This window comes from Liolophura sinensis, chromosome 9 (genome assembly GCF_032854445.1).
Source record: "Liolophura sinensis isolate JHLJ2023 chromosome 9, CUHK_Ljap_v2, whole genome shotgun sequence".
NCBI lineage: Eukaryota > Metazoa > Mollusca > Polyplacophora > Chitonida > Chitonidae > Liolophura > Liolophura sinensis.
This window is the reverse complement of record NC_088303.1, coordinates 14,157,315-14,176,761: the sequence shown is the minus strand read 5'-3', so window position 1 is coordinate 14,176,761 and position 19,447 is coordinate 14,157,315. Positions and strand designations below refer to the sequence as shown.

Below are 19,447 nucleotides of genomic sequence, written 5' to 3'. Positions count from 1 at the left end.
TCCTCTTAACCGTTTTCCTCTCTGAGGAGGGACAAGGAGCTCCCGCTGTGCGATAGAATCAAATATTGCCTATAACATTCAGCGTTCATCCCCGCAAAATTGGACTAGCCCGAGCTGTCAGTCAGTGGCGCTCTAAATGGCCTTTAGGCCCCGCCCCCTGTAACAGAAAGACGGCAGTTTAGCCCACGAGCCAGCAAGCTGTAGGATGTACGTTCAGACCAGAGAGGTGTTTACGTGAACTTTCTTGTCTGTTTCTCTTCAGTCATGGAGTTGTATTACTCAATATGTGCTATTTCATAACTGGATTTTCACTGGAGTAAGGCGTCTCGCCGTATGATGGGAAAGTTACAAAGCAAACAGGGTAAGTTCTGTGACTGAGTACAGGCCTGTAAGAGTCGCTCTTGTCAATGTGCTATCTGACTGTGCGTATCACTGACCGGCGATCCAATCTTTCCTCTTTCATCTTATTCCCCTTAAGTTTCCCTGTTAGCTTCATTTCCTCCGGTTTGACATTCACTTGTAATCGTATGTATGCAGTTTTGTATCTTAACTAGCTTGTGCTTTATTTAATTTCTAATGGTTGTTTATAAGTGGACATCGCTTTTGTTTTCCTCTGTTTGATCATACATCGCTTTTGTTAACCACTGTTGTCTTAAATGAATGACAGGTGTTTTTCTTTGCCTGTATATAACTCAATGTTTTGTGTTGTCTTCTATTTGCATGGGTTACAGCAAATACAGAAGCCCGGGGAAACACGGCAGGTAGGGGCTGTTCAACTGAATACCGCATGTTATGCGTTACACGAATTCTGTCCCCGTGCTCAGGGGTTATACAGGGCTATCGGGGTATACGGTTGTCCACGGGGTATACGGTTGTCCACGGTGTGCTGTGTCCCGCGCCGACTTAAGCTGTTAGTTCACCCAGGGAGTTCGACCCACCGTCCGAAGCACAATCTTTAACTGTTACATCTCGTGTCTCGCCCGTCGCACAGATACACTGTAGTTAACCACCTTCAGCCGATGTCTGGACCTCAGACTGAAGTGTAATGAGTTCTTACTTCACCCACACACGTGGTTGCTTACCCCCGAGGCTCAGTCCATATCTTCGGGCGCCTTACCACACTCCTTGACCGTGTACCCCCGTGCTGTGGGCCTCTCGTACTGCATCCAAACTCCCGTCATCTCATATTGACAAACTGGAGTTGAGGCTGGCAGCGTTTTGAGCGGACCGATTCACGTTAAGCTGTGTTTACATACCGCGGTTGCTACATAGAATTTCGTTTGATTTGCCAGCGAGGAATGAAGGCTGAAATAGCAGTGTGTTGTGGACGATTCCCGCTTTGATGTGCCGGGGAACAGGACACAAATCCATACAAACAGACGGAGACGAATGTCATCGGGGAGACTTACAAAAAAAAAGAAAAAAAAAAAAAAAGAAAAGAAAACCAAAAAAAAAAAAAAAAGAAAAGAAAACCACGGGTCGATATAATGACGGATTAGATTTAAACGGCCTCTATCTAATTATCATTACCGTAGTACACACATTTTGCCTCCGTTGGACCGTGAAGTTTGGCTGCATTTTCGCTCATTGCTGTAGCTGATTTCTTGGCTAATCTTCAGCTTTTTTCTCTCGGTACAGTGAAAGGCGGTGATTAAATTAATAATAATTGTTGTTGCTTTTTTGTGAGCACGTTGTGTGGCCTGGATATAATGAAATGTGTATGGGAATTGTGTAAGCCGTTGTAGTTGGCACCGGGTAGCATTTGAGTGGCAGGTCACTTATTTGGCCCCAGCCTGAAAGCTAGTCTCAATTCGCCTGAAGAAAATTAACATATGCCTCGCTATTTTATTTCTTCCTTCTTGCAGTTGAGTGTTTCCTCGTTGACAAGAGTTTGGAAGATCAGATTTTGAAGAGCAAATCCGAATGTAATCTGGCAAACTTCAACATGGAGTCGTCCGTTTCGGTGAGTACAGCCGGTTTAGTTACGATGGCCTTTGAAGTTTGCCGCCTGGGCTGTTTGCTTGTGACGGCCGTGCTTGTGAAGATTGTTATTCTTGTGGGCCCCAGTGGCAGCCAGTAAGGCTCTACCCCAGCCCTTCTAAATCGGCCCAGCAGGGGTTTGGCAGGGATTTTTCACAAGACTTAGGGACTTGTAAGGCTTGGAAGATAGCCTAGGGGATAAATGAGCAGGGTCAGAGGAAGAATAAAGCTGGAGGGCTGAGCCATCAATCCTAGCTTTAAGCAGTTTCATGGACTTTCCCTTACCGCCAAGCGTTTTTTATGAGGTCCGTTTTCAGCGGGGAATGGCCTAATGTTTATGGCCATCTAAAACTTGGACCTGAGAAACTGAAAGGTTTTAGTGGTAGTTAAATGGATCTAGGTAACTTTCACCATGTGGAGAGCACATGGGTGGGGGGATCTGGGAAACCAGTATTCTGCCCAAGAGCCTGCTGGTACTGGGATTCTGAGATTATAGGGAAGAGGGTGGGGCATTTAGGGGTGTGGCAATAGACCTTGACATGTTTATAACACTGCGTTATGCCCACATGCTGTTGTTAGAATTCCTGCAATGAGAATGCTAAATTCTTGTGCTAATTTTACCACTTCTGTATCTCTGTAGAAACTTCATATTACTCTAATCAACACTAATTACACATTAAATGACCCAATACAAAGTGCTGCTTTTAAAATAACTGCTTAAAGTCTGTTTAAAATTTACCTTAAAAGTAACTTGGTGTCATGTAAAATCTGAAATTAAGTTATCTGCAACTTGAAACACATCAGAAACAATTGATTTATCATTGATTTTATTGCATTGCCCTGCCCAGCATAAAATGTGACAAGCTTTTAACAGCTGTTTTATTACTTTCTTCCTCAGTAGATTGTTCTATGTTTGTTAAGAGCTGGGCCTGGTTAATTGCTGGTAGAAATTACTGTGTCCATGAGGTGAACATCTGATAACGGTTGAACAAAGTCTGTCTTCTCTCGAAGATTTCTGCTTTCTGTGTGACCGTATAAAGGGTGTGGATGGTGACCAGTAGAGTGCTGAAGCGGTATGTGGGTGGTCTGATTGATACCTGTATAGCCAGGTGAGATTAAGGTGGGCAGAGCACAGGCACTGAGAACAGGTATCACACCAGACCTGTATTGATCAGGAATGAGGATTAGCTTCAGAGCGGCTCTACAGCACAGCTATACTTTTCCACTAAGCAGACTAAATATTGTGTCCAGTGGTAAAAAGGTTCTATTAAAGAACTGGTCAATAGGCCAAGGTTTAATCTGGCTTTACAGGTGTTGTCTATACAGTCTTAACAAGTGCCTATCCGGCTTTCAAGCACCTGCGATATTAGATTTTATTGGTTATTTTGCACCTGCAGCAGTCATTCTAAATTGTATGGCTTTGAGTCAGGGTTGAGTTTCTGTGACAAGGCTTCGGGTAGCCAATTAACTTGCTGTCAGTAAGTGGTACAGTCAGCTCTCGTATTGACAACAGACATTGGTGTTATGAGATACTGGCCAGAGCCTATCTGAGTGGGTTAATATCCATTAGAAATAGAGACATTCCTCTGATAAACAAAAAAGTAGAGTGAACCTTTCAGCTGACTACAGGAGGAAGTTTTAATCACCAAAGTGTACATTATATTCTTTGTTGCTGGGAATACCAAAGATATACTGAATACCAAGAGATATTCGCAGTGGAAAAGAACTTATTTAATCAAAATTCTTGTTTTGTGACTAAAAGTTTTGTGTTGACCTAGATGGGCAGGCCCTGTGGAGTTGATGACCTATTTTGTATATCTGACTTTGTGGCCAGCAGCAAGGGACATAAGACAAGCCAACTAATCATGAAAAACAGATTTCTGGAAGTGATTTTTCGTTTATCCTACAGTTCTTGCAAAGTTGAAAAAGGCTAAGTGCTTTGAGCTAGATTTGCAGTAATTTAACATCAGTTACATTGATGCAGGTTCCCAACAGGATCGCATTTAATATGGATTGCTATACCCATATATCTCCGAGAACCACATTTCAGTCAGCTTGTTGCTCATCTGTTCTAGTACAGGGATAAGTGCTTTCTGAAATACTGTAACACAACTTTGTTTCTTTGAGACTCATTTCATCTGACTTAAGCTCTTTTATCTTGATTGGGATCTAGCCACACAGTTGTGTGTATTACCAGTGAGCCATAGATATTTCCTTACTTTCACTCTGATTTATTCTAGGCTAGAAAAGAGAAACACCTTAACCAAAAAAGAAAGATTGTATTGCAAAGAGTTATTCGTGTTGATGTGTGAAATTGTTTAATAAGCAGATAGGTATACGTATTTAATTAAATTACCTGCACAGTTGTGTTTTGCTCTTTTATTCAAATGAGTGCCAAAGCTCACTGACTGCATGCATGTACCTTGCCAAGCTATACAGTGTTACAGAACACAGCAATTCACATCTTTCCTGAGAGTAACAACCACATTGCGCTGCATTTCAAATAGTTTGTTTCTTTTGTCATAGTTTAACATCTTACTCAACTGGGCAAAGACAGAAGAGAGCAACATTCAAACCTGCAACTTAACTGGTCCAGGAATAAATGGTTTTGACAGATAAGCTGAGTGGCCAAACAAGAGCTACTGTTTTGATTAGTTTGTTTTGTGACCTTCAAGTACATGTTTGAGTTGTACTTAAATACTGAAGTCATTGTCCAGAACAACTGTTTGTTAATTAAGAAACCTGCAATGTCAGAAATATGCAAAAGTCTCTTCAGAAGTCAGCAGTATTCTTGAAAATAGTTTTCAAGATCTGTTCAAAACTTTGTCTTGCGAAGCCTGTTTGTGTAAGGACATTGTACAGTCAAGTCCATGTACAGGTACATATACTGTTAAACAGTCCCATTCATCCCCTGTAATTACATGTCTACCTGACTGACACCTGCTTCTGTTTCTTGCTGAATACCTGGATGTAGTGTCCACAATAGGAGAAAAGGTACAGTTTTGTCATCTTTTGGTTCACCTGTTTGGGTCAACCGCCCACACAGCTTCATCTCATTAGTCACAACGAAGCCTGTTACCTGGCCTGATGTCAGGTAGGTCAGCAGCCCAGATAAAATACCTCTCAAATCCACCACTCTGGTTTACCTGCATGACGAGAATAGGAATTTGGTGAAGACACTCATGATTTGATTAATTGGAGAGCTGGTGAAACTAATGTGGCTCTCTGAAATTTTGTTCAGCATGCATGTATTGTGAATATGACGTGGTGGTGATCTTCAGTCATTTAATGAAGTAAACTTCTCATGGATGTGTTCATGTGCTATCTGTACTGTTATATGAGGCATCAAGGGGGACATTAAATCACATGGAGAACCGAAACATGATAGCATGGTACAACAACCATAATGGTACCTACGTACTAATGACATTTTGATGATGACATTTTGGCCTGACACGCCTTTGAAGTGCTGATATTGTATATGACAACTGATCAGTCCAGACCGACTGTTAGTCATACAGGAAAGAACCCCATTGTCAAAGTATACAAGTTATGTTGTACCTTCACCAGATCATCCACTGATTGAAAGTTCCTTGGGTGAAGGCATACACAGCCCCTGGGGACAAAAGTGAGGTCTGTGAATGCCTGCAGTCAGAGTAATGGCTCAGTTTGTGCTTGACTGGTCATGTAGTACTCGACTGAGACCTTGTTAAGGGGAGCCGCTCAATGATAACATCGGGCTCAATTGAAACCAGAGATCAAAGTCTGTTTCTACACACCTGTATTGTGTTTGGGGGAGAGGGGGTTACTTTAACAATCCTACCGGCTTTACCTGACCGTGCCATTGAGAGTCCCTTAGCGCCACGCTCCCAGGGACCGGGAACACTGTTGGGCAGATCAATGACATCAGACTTGTTCTGCCCATTCATGGCCAGCCTCGAGTAATTCATAAAACTTGGTGTTATTGATTCAAAAGCCAGAAGAACACCGTTGTGTACATGGTACCCTGTCCTGGAAGGCTCAATAACCCCTGTAAAGATCTGAAGTTTCACTGTAGCCGTACTGTGTGGCCTTGACTGGTCATCAAACTCGCAAGACCTGTTATCTGCTGTTACATGCAATATGATCTTCCATGTCCAAAAGACATTCTGCAAGTAGGAAAATGCATGGAATTTTGAATTACATGTACGTGTAAGCATTCTAACTCAAATTAGTACCAGATTTGCCTGGATAGATGTCTTGCAGAACACAAAATATTTCAAAACTGAAGAGGTTTTGTGTTTAGTTGCGGAAGTTTGTCAGGTAATATCTGAATGTGAATGTGTATCTTCAGTGCTGTATTACGTTACTCAGAATTGTCAGTTGGGAATGAATTCAGTCATTTGGTGGCATAATGAACCAAAGTAAGAAGTTGTTTATTAATTGATAAACCTGTGGCATAATGAACCAAAGTAAGAAGTTGTTTATTAATTGATCACATTGTTCCCAGATTGTGATCATGCATAAAGAATAGGATTGTTTTCAAAGCTTACAATCAAGTGAATTGCCTAAGAAAGATAACTTTAGAGTAATGAACCTTTTGATTTGGCTTACTTGAGGTGTTTGCATTTGTAGAGTATACACCATTCTTCATATGAATATCCCATTTCATTTGGAAGCCTTCCATGTTTCATAGTTTGGTCTATACTCCCATTTTTTACATGAAGATGCCAGATCATTTGGAAGCCTTCCATGTTAATTTGGAATCCTTTTATCTCAATTTACAGGTGCGAATTACTTATCTCGACAGATAATACAAATATGCGTGTGAAAGCATTTCATTATCAAATTCTCTTTGCATTTCTGGGTAGATGTTATGTTTCATATTTTTAGGCTATGTATGCAGACCAACGCAATCCATAAATACCCGAATAAATGGTCATTACATGGTATGTGTCACCATGGAAATAGATGTCATGGTGGGAGAGGTGTACACTTGAAAAGCACAACCTTGTTTGTGAGGTCAATTCAGATGTGACGGCCAAAACACTTCTTCTGACTGCTCCACGAAGGGTATAGATTCTCTGCCCTGACATGTAGTAGTGTAAGGTACTTCACAGTTGTACTTAAAACTTCAGCTTGCCTTTGCCTTCACTGCACGCTAGCCTAACTCACTGACACAGTTCTATACGTGTTTGCCTCAGGCCTTCTTCACAAGAGAGCTCAACAGCTTCCATTTAGGTTATGGCTTTTTTTTCTGCCTCTGTCCTTTGATCTCTAATACTTACAAAATGCCTTGAATTTTTCTGTATGAGTCCAACCTTTTTCACGGTAAGTGATAGCAGGGCCTCAGAGTGACAGGTGAGATATGATGTAGAGAGAGAAGGCATATCGCATCAGACAATGGCCATGACATGATGCCAGGTCAACTGAGTCACTCAGAAGACGGCAGCCGGGGCAAAGCTCTTTAATGGAGCAGCCAACACTCTCAACCACTCTTTCTAACAACTGAAGATGTTATTTTTTTCTCTCTCGATATCTTGTTATTGGAATGACTCTTACAAATAATTTTATCAAATTAGACTGGAATTGGTTCCAGTTAGATCATGGCTTTCTGATGAGTTGTATGCTTTTAGTCTGTGTGTCTGTGAGCCCATGTGCCTGCTTTGGGACAGTATTCCCAGATTATGTGACATTGAAGTAGATACTAAACTCTTCAGCAGGTGTTAATATTCTTACACAGGAATTGATAGCTTCATTTTCACACATATTTAAAATTTCTGATGGTTTTGTTTGTGTTATCTTCTTAAGCTTTTGTGTCAGAGTTGTTTCTGATCAGCTCTATTGGACAGGTGTCACAGGACATTGTGTTTTTGTGAATGTGGAAAAAGATTGTTTCACCAATAACTGTTGACATGACTCTACAGTCTGAGTCAGCCTTTGATTAGATAAACTACTCCTATCTTCCTTTGATCTCTTTGTGTGCAAAATTGTCTTTATTCTCGTGTTGAAGGTGCATTTCTACCTGTACAGGTGTGAAGGATTTAGTTTTTAGACAGTGAGATTGTTTTCTGGTGTTTTTATTTATTTTTTTTTTTACCTTGACAATTGGTAATCCTCTGTCCCAAGTAATAGTGTTGTAGTTGTGGTATTGGTAACAGTAAGCATGGCGTTAGGTTTAGACATGCAAAGACACAAAACCCATATCTCTCACAACAATGGCTAGCTACAATACATTTTTTTCATTCACTGATATGGACTGGTTCAAAGATTTCAAAATGTAAGAATTGTTTTTAAATTGATCTTTGAGAACTTGATTTAATTAGTCAGCAGTGTACAGTGTATTCATTAAAAGTCACTGAAGTGACTTTTAACACAAAGCTAATGTGCTTAAAACCTCACAAGTCTAATTTTGACTGAAATGTTACAGGTTTACAAATTACATTTTTATACAATGTTTTACAATTTTATAAAGTGTTGATTGAGCTAGAATTAGTCTGCATTACGCCATCTCTCTCTGAGGATGATGATTACAATGTACACAACATGAAATCCATCATCTCTTATTGATTTATAAATTATTGCCAGTCGTGGTCATTAATTCCAAGAAAGTGGCAAGCTAGCTTTATATCAACCAAAAGTGTTGAATTCTGCAGCTCAGAGTATTCACAATTGTTTCTAATGAAATCCTAGAATCTCTTGCTGGGGTGAAATTCAATGTGATACAGATAGTACTTGTAACACAGTATGGTTTATCAGTGTAATTAGTAGCAAGTCTGTTCATTTGTATACACTATCACAGAGTGCAAGTGAAATATTCATGAGTACAGGCGTACAAACCTAATCAGAGAATCAGATAAAAATGTTTGCGTGATCAGAGTTGCATACAATTTAGTTGTTTGTGTATTGATATGGTGTTATGTAGTATTATGATTGATGTGTATGTATAGCTAATATTTTTAACTTTGACTCGATGGTCAGCCTGCCAAAGACTGATTAATCACACATCAATCTTACACCCGGCTGTTTATCTGCTGAATGTACACATGCAGCATTTGGGGATAATAAATCTCTGCGGCTGACAGCCTCTTGTCTATGTTGATCTTTGCACTAGAAAGTACCATTAAATGTCAGGGCCATTATTGTGGCTTTCTGGCAGGAGGTGCAGGCTGGGTGAGAAGGAGGTGGTCATGTGACCAGACAGTAGACTTAACCTCCAGCCTGATTGATGAAGGGGGCTACTGGAGGCACCATGGGGTGTAAGGGTCATAAAGTACACTAGGCTGACCCCCCACCCCCCTCCACCCCCCACCCCCCTCCACCCCCCACCCCACCTGGCCTCTGGATGGGTGGAGGTCCATGGTCATTCACCTGGAAACTGACTTATATCTGCCTGCAATTTAACAATAGTATCAACATACATGTGTAGTAAATCCCAGTCTATGATTGATATGTAGTTCTGTTTGTGCATCACATGTAGGTCTAGACAAAGTCTTAGATTCATGTGTGGAAATCGGTATTCTGTCTGGATTAGTGAAATTTTGGTATTTAAACTTTATGTGACCTCTGATTTTAGTCATTCCAGAGCCTGTAGTGTGATGTCATAAATGAATTTAGAATATTAAAGTACATGTACATGTACTAAGAAGTATTAATTGCATACAAACGTTTGATGTTAAATTGAAAAGAGGTTGAAGGGTGTAACCACATGTACTGCAGTATATTGAGCTTAAACAGAAGTTGGGTGTGGGGAGAGAGTGATGAACGGCCTGTACAGAGGGCTTAGATATCCTCATGTTTACATAACATTTTAAGCAGAAATTATGTAGTTTCACAAATACTACAACTCCAATGAAAAACTTGTCAAGAGAAGCAAAAAAGACATTCAGAAGAAAAAAATTGAGTTTGTATACAAAAACGAGAGTTGGGGAAAGCTTTGAAGTGAGGTTGAAGTCTCCATGAAGATTAATGGAGCCTGTCAGCATGCTAGTTTAACATCAAATTCACATTATTTATTGAGGGAAAAAGAAAAGTCTGCCTGAAATGACAGTAGGGTTAACATGAGATGACTGGTCAGGCTGTTGATGATACAGTATGCTGTGGCTTCGGTGGCCAACCGTATAGGAAACCTCAGCAGCATCAGGGAAAAATATGAATCTTGTCAGGAATGTGAAATGTTCATAAATATAGTATTTCCACTTTCGCATTTTTCTTAAGGAAATGAATGTACATCAAGATATGATCTGAGGAAAACTGAATCTTGAGTATCTTTCAGAGAAAACTGTCCAAAAAATCCACAGGTACTTTGTCACGGTCATGTTTGACATCGATGTATTTGCATAGCGATACATTAATGAAGCAAAGTATTCTGTATGACATGAAGACAGGATGTAAAACAATGAGATAAGGCAAAGATTTGCAAATTTCTACTTTTATAATTTCAGATGTCTAATTATTGTAAGTATCAGTCAAGTGTAGAATTAGACCATCCAGCATTATATGTTGCATGATGTCCAGCCGTGGGTGATCTGGATGATGCCCAGCGGTGGGTGATCTGGATGATGCCCAGCGGTGGGTGATCTGGATGATGCCCAGCCGTGGGTGATTTGGAGGATTTCTGAACACCATAATGCTGGGTGCCGTCGTATAAGTGAAATAGTTTTGATTACAGCATAAAACACCAATCAAATCAAAGAATAAATAAATGGGGCTGAGCATGTATTACAGCATTGTCCAGCAATAGCTGAAACAGGATGACTTATGGTGTAATAATCCAGCAATACTAGTAGTTTACAAGAGCTGTATTACAGCATTGTCCAGCAATAGCTGAAACAGGATGAGTTATGGTGTAATAATCCAGCAACATTAGTAGTTTACAAGAGCTGTATTACAGCATTGTCCAGCAATAGCTGAAACAGGATGAGTTATGGTGCAATAATCCAGCAATACTAGTAATTTACAAGAGCTGTATTACAGCATTATCCAGCAATAGCTGAAACAGGATGAGTTATGGTGTAATAATCCAGCAACATTAGTAGTTTACAAGAGCTGTATTACAGCATTGTCCAGCAATAGCTGAAACAGGATGAGTTATGGTGCAATAATCCAGCAATACTAGTAATTTACAAGAGCTGTATTACAGCATTGTCCAGCAAGGGCTGAAACAGACTGCGTAACTCTGTAATAATCAAGCAATTGTCAACAATGTCTGTATTGTAATGTTTTCCAGCGGCATGTTCAAGTTCTAGTGCGGCAGCTGATGATACATGCTGTGTCCATGTTGTTCAAGGTGATACTGACATGCTTGTAGGTTGTGAAACATTGCTCGCATTTGTAGTCTCATTTGCTAAATTGACTTGAGCTTTTTAGGGATCCATTTCAGGGCTATCTCTTCTGGACTGTTAAACACATTAAAAGCCTGAGTTTTTTAAGGAGTGATATGGAACGGCCTTTGATGTTGAGTTTTTGGGACCATCCTTAAAAGCCATCAAATGTGGTTGAGGCAGAACTAGCTGTGGTAATGGTACATAGATATACAGAAGCTGGGGGATTTACACTGGTAAAGTGGTGATGCAAGCTGGCTGCCTGTAGATATGCCCTTCTGTCTGATCATTCCAGACACAAACTAAACCACTTTGATTAAGTTGGCCATCTCTTTATCTTTCACCACTTGGTGGGTGGTCTGTTTGATAACTTGAGATGTAAACCTGTATCTACTGCAGTTTTTCCCAGAAGGATTAAATCCCCATTTCAGAAGGATTAAATCCCTAATTTTGAAGGTTTAAGCCTTAATCAACTCACCTAGGACACTCCAGCCTAAGCAGTGTTTCATGTACATGTGTACAAGCATACATCATGTTGTGTATTTTGATCATTTAGTAAGAGTTGGGATGGTTATTATGGGCTGATTATAATCTTATATACTGTAATTCTTCAACCTTTTTTGCATGTTTGCAATGTGTTTATTCAAGCATATTCTGAGGGCATTATTCTGTGTTGACCGATAACACTGTACTTTTTGTGAAGCCCAGTCAGTGTAGTTTTGTCTCCAAAATCAATTTACAGAACTTACAATAAAAGTTGCTCTTTCATATGCTAAAAGGTTGAGGAATTAGGGTACTTTTGTATTTGGTTGTCAACTTTGTTACCCTAATTATTCAACCTTTTCAACTGCCTCTGCAACCAGTAATTCCTGAGAAACATTCTTAGAGAACTGTGGCATGTAGAGAAATAATTTGTAAAATTGTTTCAAGCTTGCTTCTTGAATGGCACAAAGAAATCGTTTTGTGTTAGTTTCATGATTGTTCGCATACATTCCACTGAAAAAAGTACTTTGAAAGTCGAAAAGGTTTATGATTTACAGTACATGTATATCTAATTAAACATACACATAGGCAAGCCTTAGAGTGCCAACGTTACTGTCAAGTCTGGGATTTAATTGAGGGTTTGTTTTGATTGCCTGTTAGAGTCATCTTCTGATAAAGTTTGCACTTTCTAGCAGGCCCAATTGCAATGTTGCATGTTGTAACTGGTGCACTCCATCACCCGTCTGCTTGTTTATTTATTTATTGGATTACTTCAGAACATTCTACTCACCATTATTCCATTTGCCTGTTGGCGCTCTGCATTAGGTGTGTGGTGCCAGCAAGTTCAGGATTCCATCACGCTAACTTGTCAAGTCCTGGTTCTTATTGTGTGAAGACGGCATGTATCATGATAGTCAATGGCTAGCATAGAAGGCAAAACTATCATCGTTGTAGATTTTCATTGATGCGTAAGGAGACAGTATGATCAATGCTTTGTGAAACAGAGCCCTTGACACCTGCATGCATGGTCAGTTCCTTCACAGTTAACCAATGTGGCACAAGAGTGTACATTAAACTGATTCTGGTCGGAACTTTTCCATGTAAGTGGCCATAATTGATTACTAATCTCAGCAGTAGAGGGAAATGTACAATATTCATGAGCAGTGGAGAAAATGACTTGCTTGAGACACACATATGTCAATATGACACGTATTTGTATAATACAGTATTTATACAAATAACGAGGAAGAGGATGGTGGATGAATGTTAGTATCAGAGTATATGAGACAGGTAATGAAGTATTGCTTGTAAGGTAGGACAGGTGGGATTGCGGGAAGATTGGGCGGAAGACGGGAGTTCCCACTGTCCCCAGCTGCTTTATTGTCTGTCGTCATTGTTCTGATGAACTCACTAGAATAAAGAATGGAGACAATGGCCATCGTGTGTAATATTGAGTGCTAATACTGGAGGCGTAACCTGGCAGATGACGGACATTTCTATTAGGTTGACTTTGAAGTGTTGCCAGTGTCGTGCTGAATTTTGTACAGTTACTGTAATGGTTTTTTCTGATTTTGCTGATAAGTTTTCATTTTGCCTGATTCAGAGAGCATGCTGTTGACCTGTGAGGTTTTGTGGTTGAGAGGTAGTTTCGGAAGTTTTAAGAGAAAACAAGTAGCATTTGGTTTTGGTTTGCCTCCCCAAATACACTCTTATTGTCTAAAGTTTTTGGTCATTTACCGTACATTGCAGATGTGTTGGTTGAGTTCACATGAATGTCTACTATGAAGGAAGTTAAAAGCAGAAGTTTTACAGAATGACTAAGAAAGATATTACATAATTGTTGATGAATTAATCAACAGATCAGTCTTTGAAAATCATTTTTCACCTGTGGCTGTAGTGAAGTACAAATTGAATTTAATGTCCTCTTACTCCTGTAAAGGTGTAGGTGTAGAGATTAACCTACAGGGTTTTAATCAAGTCTGTCACACTGTGCACCTGGTTGGCCTTAAGGCTTTGATGATACTTAATAGCTACCTGTATATCAATAATAAGAGTTGTATCCCTAAAAAAGTACCTAGCTTCTGTCAGAGAAGAAAACAAGCCCTGAATACCTGGTTGACATGTGGCCCTGGTAATGTATGTATTTGAGGTGAAAAATGAGGGATTGTGAATATCCTGGCTGTGATTTCCTGTGGCTCAGACCTGTCCACTCAGCTCATTAACCTATCCTCAGGTGTTTTTCTCATCTCTCGCTAATCCCTGGAGGATTAGGCAGGCTAAACTCCCACTGACTACTCAGACTTAAGCGCAGACAACACGACAGTTTTCTGTCCACAGCCATGCTGAGTTAATCAGGGGTTCCTCATAATGACTGTTCCTATAATTAAGGAGCACGGACGTCATAGTGTAATAACTTTGAATTGTTCATGAGCCAATTGAGTTCATCTGTTTGAGTTTAGTGTGTTTTGTACTTTATCTCTTTGGAGAACACATATGCTGGAGGTGCCTGGATTCTTTGCAATAAGTTTTAGCCAATGTTGATTTGATTTAATTTCGTGTGTTTGCCCCGTTAACTTCTGACTATAAGTTGATATGCAAAGCTAAGGATCCACAAAGCATTTTAGATGTGTGCAAGATATTGACATTATTAGAATTAAAGCTAAGAGAAGACAGAAGTGTTCAACTTTAATACATGTAAGCAAAGGCCACACCATACAATATGTTAAACACAGGTACATGTATCTATCAGTGTGCCCATTTGTCTATAACAGTAAAAAAAAGGTAGAGAAGTTATGGAAGTATTAGCTTGGTCGTTATTGATAGGTCCACATGTATACATACCATTTGTATGTATGTATGTATGTATGTATGTATGTATGTATGTATTGCTCTCTCTTTTGGGGAGAGTTGAAGTTTGTAAATGAAAGTCTATCAGTTCTCATCATTGAGGTAATTTGTAAATATACATTGTTGGTTTGAAAACGGAGATATATAACTGTTTGAAGTACAGATAAGGGGAAAAGTCAGCCGGCCCAGTATGGGAATGTGACAAGGCAGATTGTTGTGGAATTTTGTATATCAGTAGAAGCCGCCATGCTTCAAACAGCAGGCTGTAGCTGGACTCTGATGCTGATAACTTCCCTTTGAAGTTTACGTAGACCAGGTATGCAAAGGCTTAACCTGATGGAAGTGTGAGAGATGAGCGAGTGCAGGTTAGCTTGGCCTCTTCTCTCCACCCCGCATGTTTACCTATTCTGTTTTATTGGATACACCATCACTGGACCAAGTCCACTTGCATGTCATTTAGGGGGAGGGGAGAAGGTTGGGGGGGGGGGGTAGGAGAAGGGAAGGCTGATACTGTCCTCAATATTAATTGTAGCGGTGGGTAAGGCATATAGATTTCAGCAAAGGTAATTAACACACAGATCAAAGGGGGCAGCCAATCTACATGAAATATGCATCAGCCAAACAGATTGGTATCAATCAGTGACAAGGTTCACGCAGGTTGTGGAGGGATGTACAAACCGAGGCAGAGGAAACAAAATCTATAAAAACCGGGGCTAGCTTTATTTGCACTAGTAATAGGCTGGAGATCTATAATTTGTATTCACGGCCCGTTTTTGTCTGGAGAGAAAGGGAGATAATCAATCCTGTTTTGGCACTTGATTAATGAGGAAAAGATGGGACACTATAAGCAGATCTATGTCAATTTTGTACAAGTCAGCAATAATGAGAGCTATAAAGAGTGATAGATGTGTTGTAGTTTAAAAAAAAGAGAAATTTTTTTGGGCAGAAAAAGTCTGTTGATAAACAAGCTGGAGTTGCCTGTGTAGGACTCACCTAATATAGGTTGAGTTACATATATACATGTAGATGATCACTGTATATTAAGATCTTTTATCCGCCTTTGTTCTCCCTTCCATCTCACTCTCGTATATTCTTCATTCCAGTCTACAAATTAAAAAAATGAGATATAGGTAAAACACCTACACTTATATATAGCGACATGTTGTTTAACTCAAGCTTGGGTTTTCTCCTGTTTGTTGACCTCCATGAAAATTATAATCTAATTTATTTTGTAATCCGACATTGCAATGCTTATGGGTCCATCATTTTTTACTCAAGTCCATTGAATTTGGATGCAGTAGATATTGTCATAAATATTGTAATTGTCATAAACATTGTAATTGTATAAACGGATGAAAATATATGTGTAAATAGACCCAAACAGAACTCATGCTGGGCAAAGAGCCCTGTGAGAAATGCTACATACAGTATATATGAGCTAGGCTCAGTCCTAATAGGCTAGTGTTTCTTAAGCCAAGTTAAGCCAGCAGCACAAGATAGACTGGTGTCATGCCTGGTGTCTTCAACATGTCCTTCCAGTGAAGCAGCATTGCAAGTACATGTACCTGAATACAGGGTAGAGTCCAAGCTGCTCTTATTCTAACTCCATGGACCAACAAACAGCAAATCATCATCTGGTGTGAAAGATCATTCATTATGAAAGGTTTATGAGATGAAATACATGTTTATTTGTGCAGGTATAAATAAAGTGAAGATGTACATATGATAGTCTGAATTGACTGTGGGGAAAGTGGGTGTTTTGTGCAAACAATTGTTACGTGTTCCACAGTGTCTTTAGTGTCTCTTGGGTAAATGTGATCCCGAAATTTTTCTGTCCGTTTTACAATGAGGAAATCCTCTTTGATGTTATTTACAGCTTTAGCATGCCCTTTGATGAAAATTTCTGATGTGGAACGACATGCTGGCAATGAATGGGCTGCCTGCATTATGCATTGCAGTTTGGTTTAGTGCACACAGTTACCCATCTTGTAGCATTTGTATGTGTACTTCAGAGTGCTCCAGACAAAAAGAGAAAAACTAGCCTGCTACACGTATTGCATTCATTATACTGTGAGCAAACTCCGGCATACACGTTTTGTAAGGACTGCTGTTGTAATAGTGAATTGTGTTTTATTTAGGACAAGGTAATTATTAAGTTGGGGTGACTTTGAAGTTTTGACAGGCTGAAGGACCCAGGGTTTGGCCCGCGCCACCTGATGTGGTCAATAGATAAGATTTATACCTGCGTACCGTAATCTTTGTAAAGAAATCTCTACCCTGTTAGAAATAAAAATTGTCACCAAAGTTATACACATATTACAGGTGGGATAACGGTAATTCAGGATCAGTCTGCTGTATGATGTTAATGTCTTAAGATCGTCATCTAACTGAATTTGAATCCTGCACTTACATGTGACAGTATTGAGAGACTAAAATTTAGGACTTTTTTGCCTTCTGAATTTGTTGATTGTGAATATAGGCAGTATCATGTTTATTCTCAGAGTCTGAACCAGATGAGTCCAGGATTTAATCGTCTTAGTTACATGTAGATGTCAATTACACAGTTAAAATGATTGCAGTACATTTTCATAATTTTATGTCTATTTTTAGGTTACTGCAAGCTGACTTACTCATTGGTGGGAACATTATTACCTGTAAAATCTGTATTTTTAAGGATGAACATCACAGGACTATGCACATGTTGGCCAAAACACATTTTCTAGTTATCAGTGATGTTTAGGATACATATGCTACAGGAATTGCTCCCGATATAGGTGTAGACATTTTTACCTGTAATGGGTATTTTTAGAGTAGTTAGTGTAGCAAGAGAGCTGGTGTGTATGAGCTGAAGGCAAAAGGCTTTTGACTCACAGGCCAGCTTAATATCTGGGTTCTTATGTAGGCCTCTAACATCAAAAGCCTGGCCTGTTCTCCGCTATGTTGGAATTCTTCAGCTGTGGGACCTCTTGAGACCGTGGTGTAGACTTCAGCTGGTTGCCTGCTATAGCATCAAAGGCTAGCCTTGAAAGCCAGCCCCTGACCTGCACCATGTTAGGACCTGGCTGTAACCCAGAGACCACTAAACACACCTCCCTATAGCTCCCATAACAGCTTCATAGCCAACACTTTTACATAGCTACATGATCACATTTCGCAAAACTCCTTTTGTCTTCTTTTTTTCTATTTTTGTAAAAAGAGAATGAAACTGCTGTAAGCATCAGTAAACAGCTGAGTGATGCGAGCCTTGTGTGTTACTAAGAGTTATTTGGACATATTTAGCCCATAACAGCTAGGGCATGAGGGCTGTTGCCCTTACTTCTTGCTTTGAAACACTGTGATTGGTCATATCAGAATAAAATGTGTTACACATTGTTTTTGTAGACAAGTGCTTGGTATTAACCTAAAAGTGGTTCTGATTTATTTCTGATGCATGTTTTCTGTTATAAGTATTGTTAAGTGAATGGTGAAAAATCCGTTATGTAGGTTATGTTATTTTATTTTCAAAAAATCAGTATTTATGATTCAAGTTTTTCTCTGCAATACACACTTTATAAATATCTTTGATGACTTGCCAAAATGATATGACACATGATGAGGATTAAAAATCGTATCTTATAACCTAGTGTAAGTAATGTAAGAATTTAAGTGGTTCTATTTTGTGTGAAATATCACTTAGATCTTAATACTTTACCTATATACATGCATAAATAATCAAAAAAATGAAATAGTTCTTTGTACTGTTGACTCTAAAATTGAGAGAATAGGTTGCTACAAATTGTATAGGTGCCGAGATCAGTTGAATGCATAAATAATTAGTCATAAGTGAAGTCATTGATTTGTCCTTTGTCAAGTGCTTTTGGAATTTTCCGCTGTTTGGCATTCTCCTTTTAGAGGTGACATATTGCGAACAATGCAGGATTCAGAGAGATCTGCTGGGGAGAGATTTCCTTCCTCTCTTTGTCCTGGCCATTTATGCCTCTAATCAGAAGTATCAGATGTTGTGGATTTGCCTTGGCGTCAGAAAAGCATCGTGCGCAATTCACCTGTCAATCATTTTGTCGGGATTAGCACGATAATGGTGATCATTCTCTCCTTAGCGGTGTGGACCCATCAGAAGCTGTGGCATCTGTGGCCAATTTCCTGGCTGTAATGGTGCGTGGGGAGCCACCCTGCCTGTCCCACAGGCTCTAGTCTGTTTGTCCCCAGCATTGTATTCTCTCTCTCTCTCTTCTCCATCCTCCTCAGTCCTTGGTGCATCCCTTGTAATCCCCACCCCCTTTTGAAATGGTCAAGTGTGCGTCAGGTTTGATTCTTCTCAAACTGCTATGAAAATCTGACGTGTTGATAACATTCATTGTTTTCTGGCTACTTGCAACAGGGAGAAAAAAAACGAAGGTTCGCTGTAATGACCTTTGGTTCTCGAGGTCAGGCGGCGTTGTTTTGTGTACTCAGGCTTTGATGTGCGGGCCACAAAGTGTGCGTGCGTGTTAAACTCGTCAGAAGACTGCTCCTTACCATGGTCAGAGCAGGAAGGTTTTCTTCTAATAATCTATTGCATGTGGACCAAATCACAAAAGACCAGCTCAAAAGCCCCTGATAACAGTGATCAATAAGATTTACTATAACTGTCATCTGATATCTGTGTTTACTAGCTTGTTTGTTATGAGCTTTTTATAGATGATATCAGTACCACTATCAGTCTTTATCTCTATGATATGAATATAAAGGCTATGAAAAGAAAGGGGAAAAAAGGCTTTGTGGATGAAAGCTGTGCACTGACAGCTATTTTGAGTCAATTAGTTTGTGACAAGGCTGCAGATTCATATATTGTATGT

The 19,447-nt window shown here is 39.7% G+C and overlaps 1 protein-coding gene across 2 annotated transcripts in view; it reads left to right on the top strand.

Annotated features, from left to right (window-relative positions):
* The first annotated feature begins 213 nt into the window (after positions 1-213).
* Positions 214-19,447, top strand: part of LOC135474962 (protein naked cuticle homolog 1-like) — a 46,866-nt gene continuing 27,632 nt past the window's right edge. Inside the window, exons 1-3 of one of the 2 annotated variants that reach the window (XM_064754667.1) lie at positions 214-361; positions 732-761; positions 1,866-1,963. In XM_064754667.1, coding sequence (XP_064610737.1) covers positions 334-361; positions 732-761; positions 1,866-1,963 — 156 coding nt within the window. In that variant the 5' untranslated portion in view covers positions 214-333. The remainder of the gene's footprint in view (positions 362-731; positions 762-1,865; positions 1,964-19,447) is intronic. The other variant, XM_064754668.1, reaches the window with a different exon arrangement.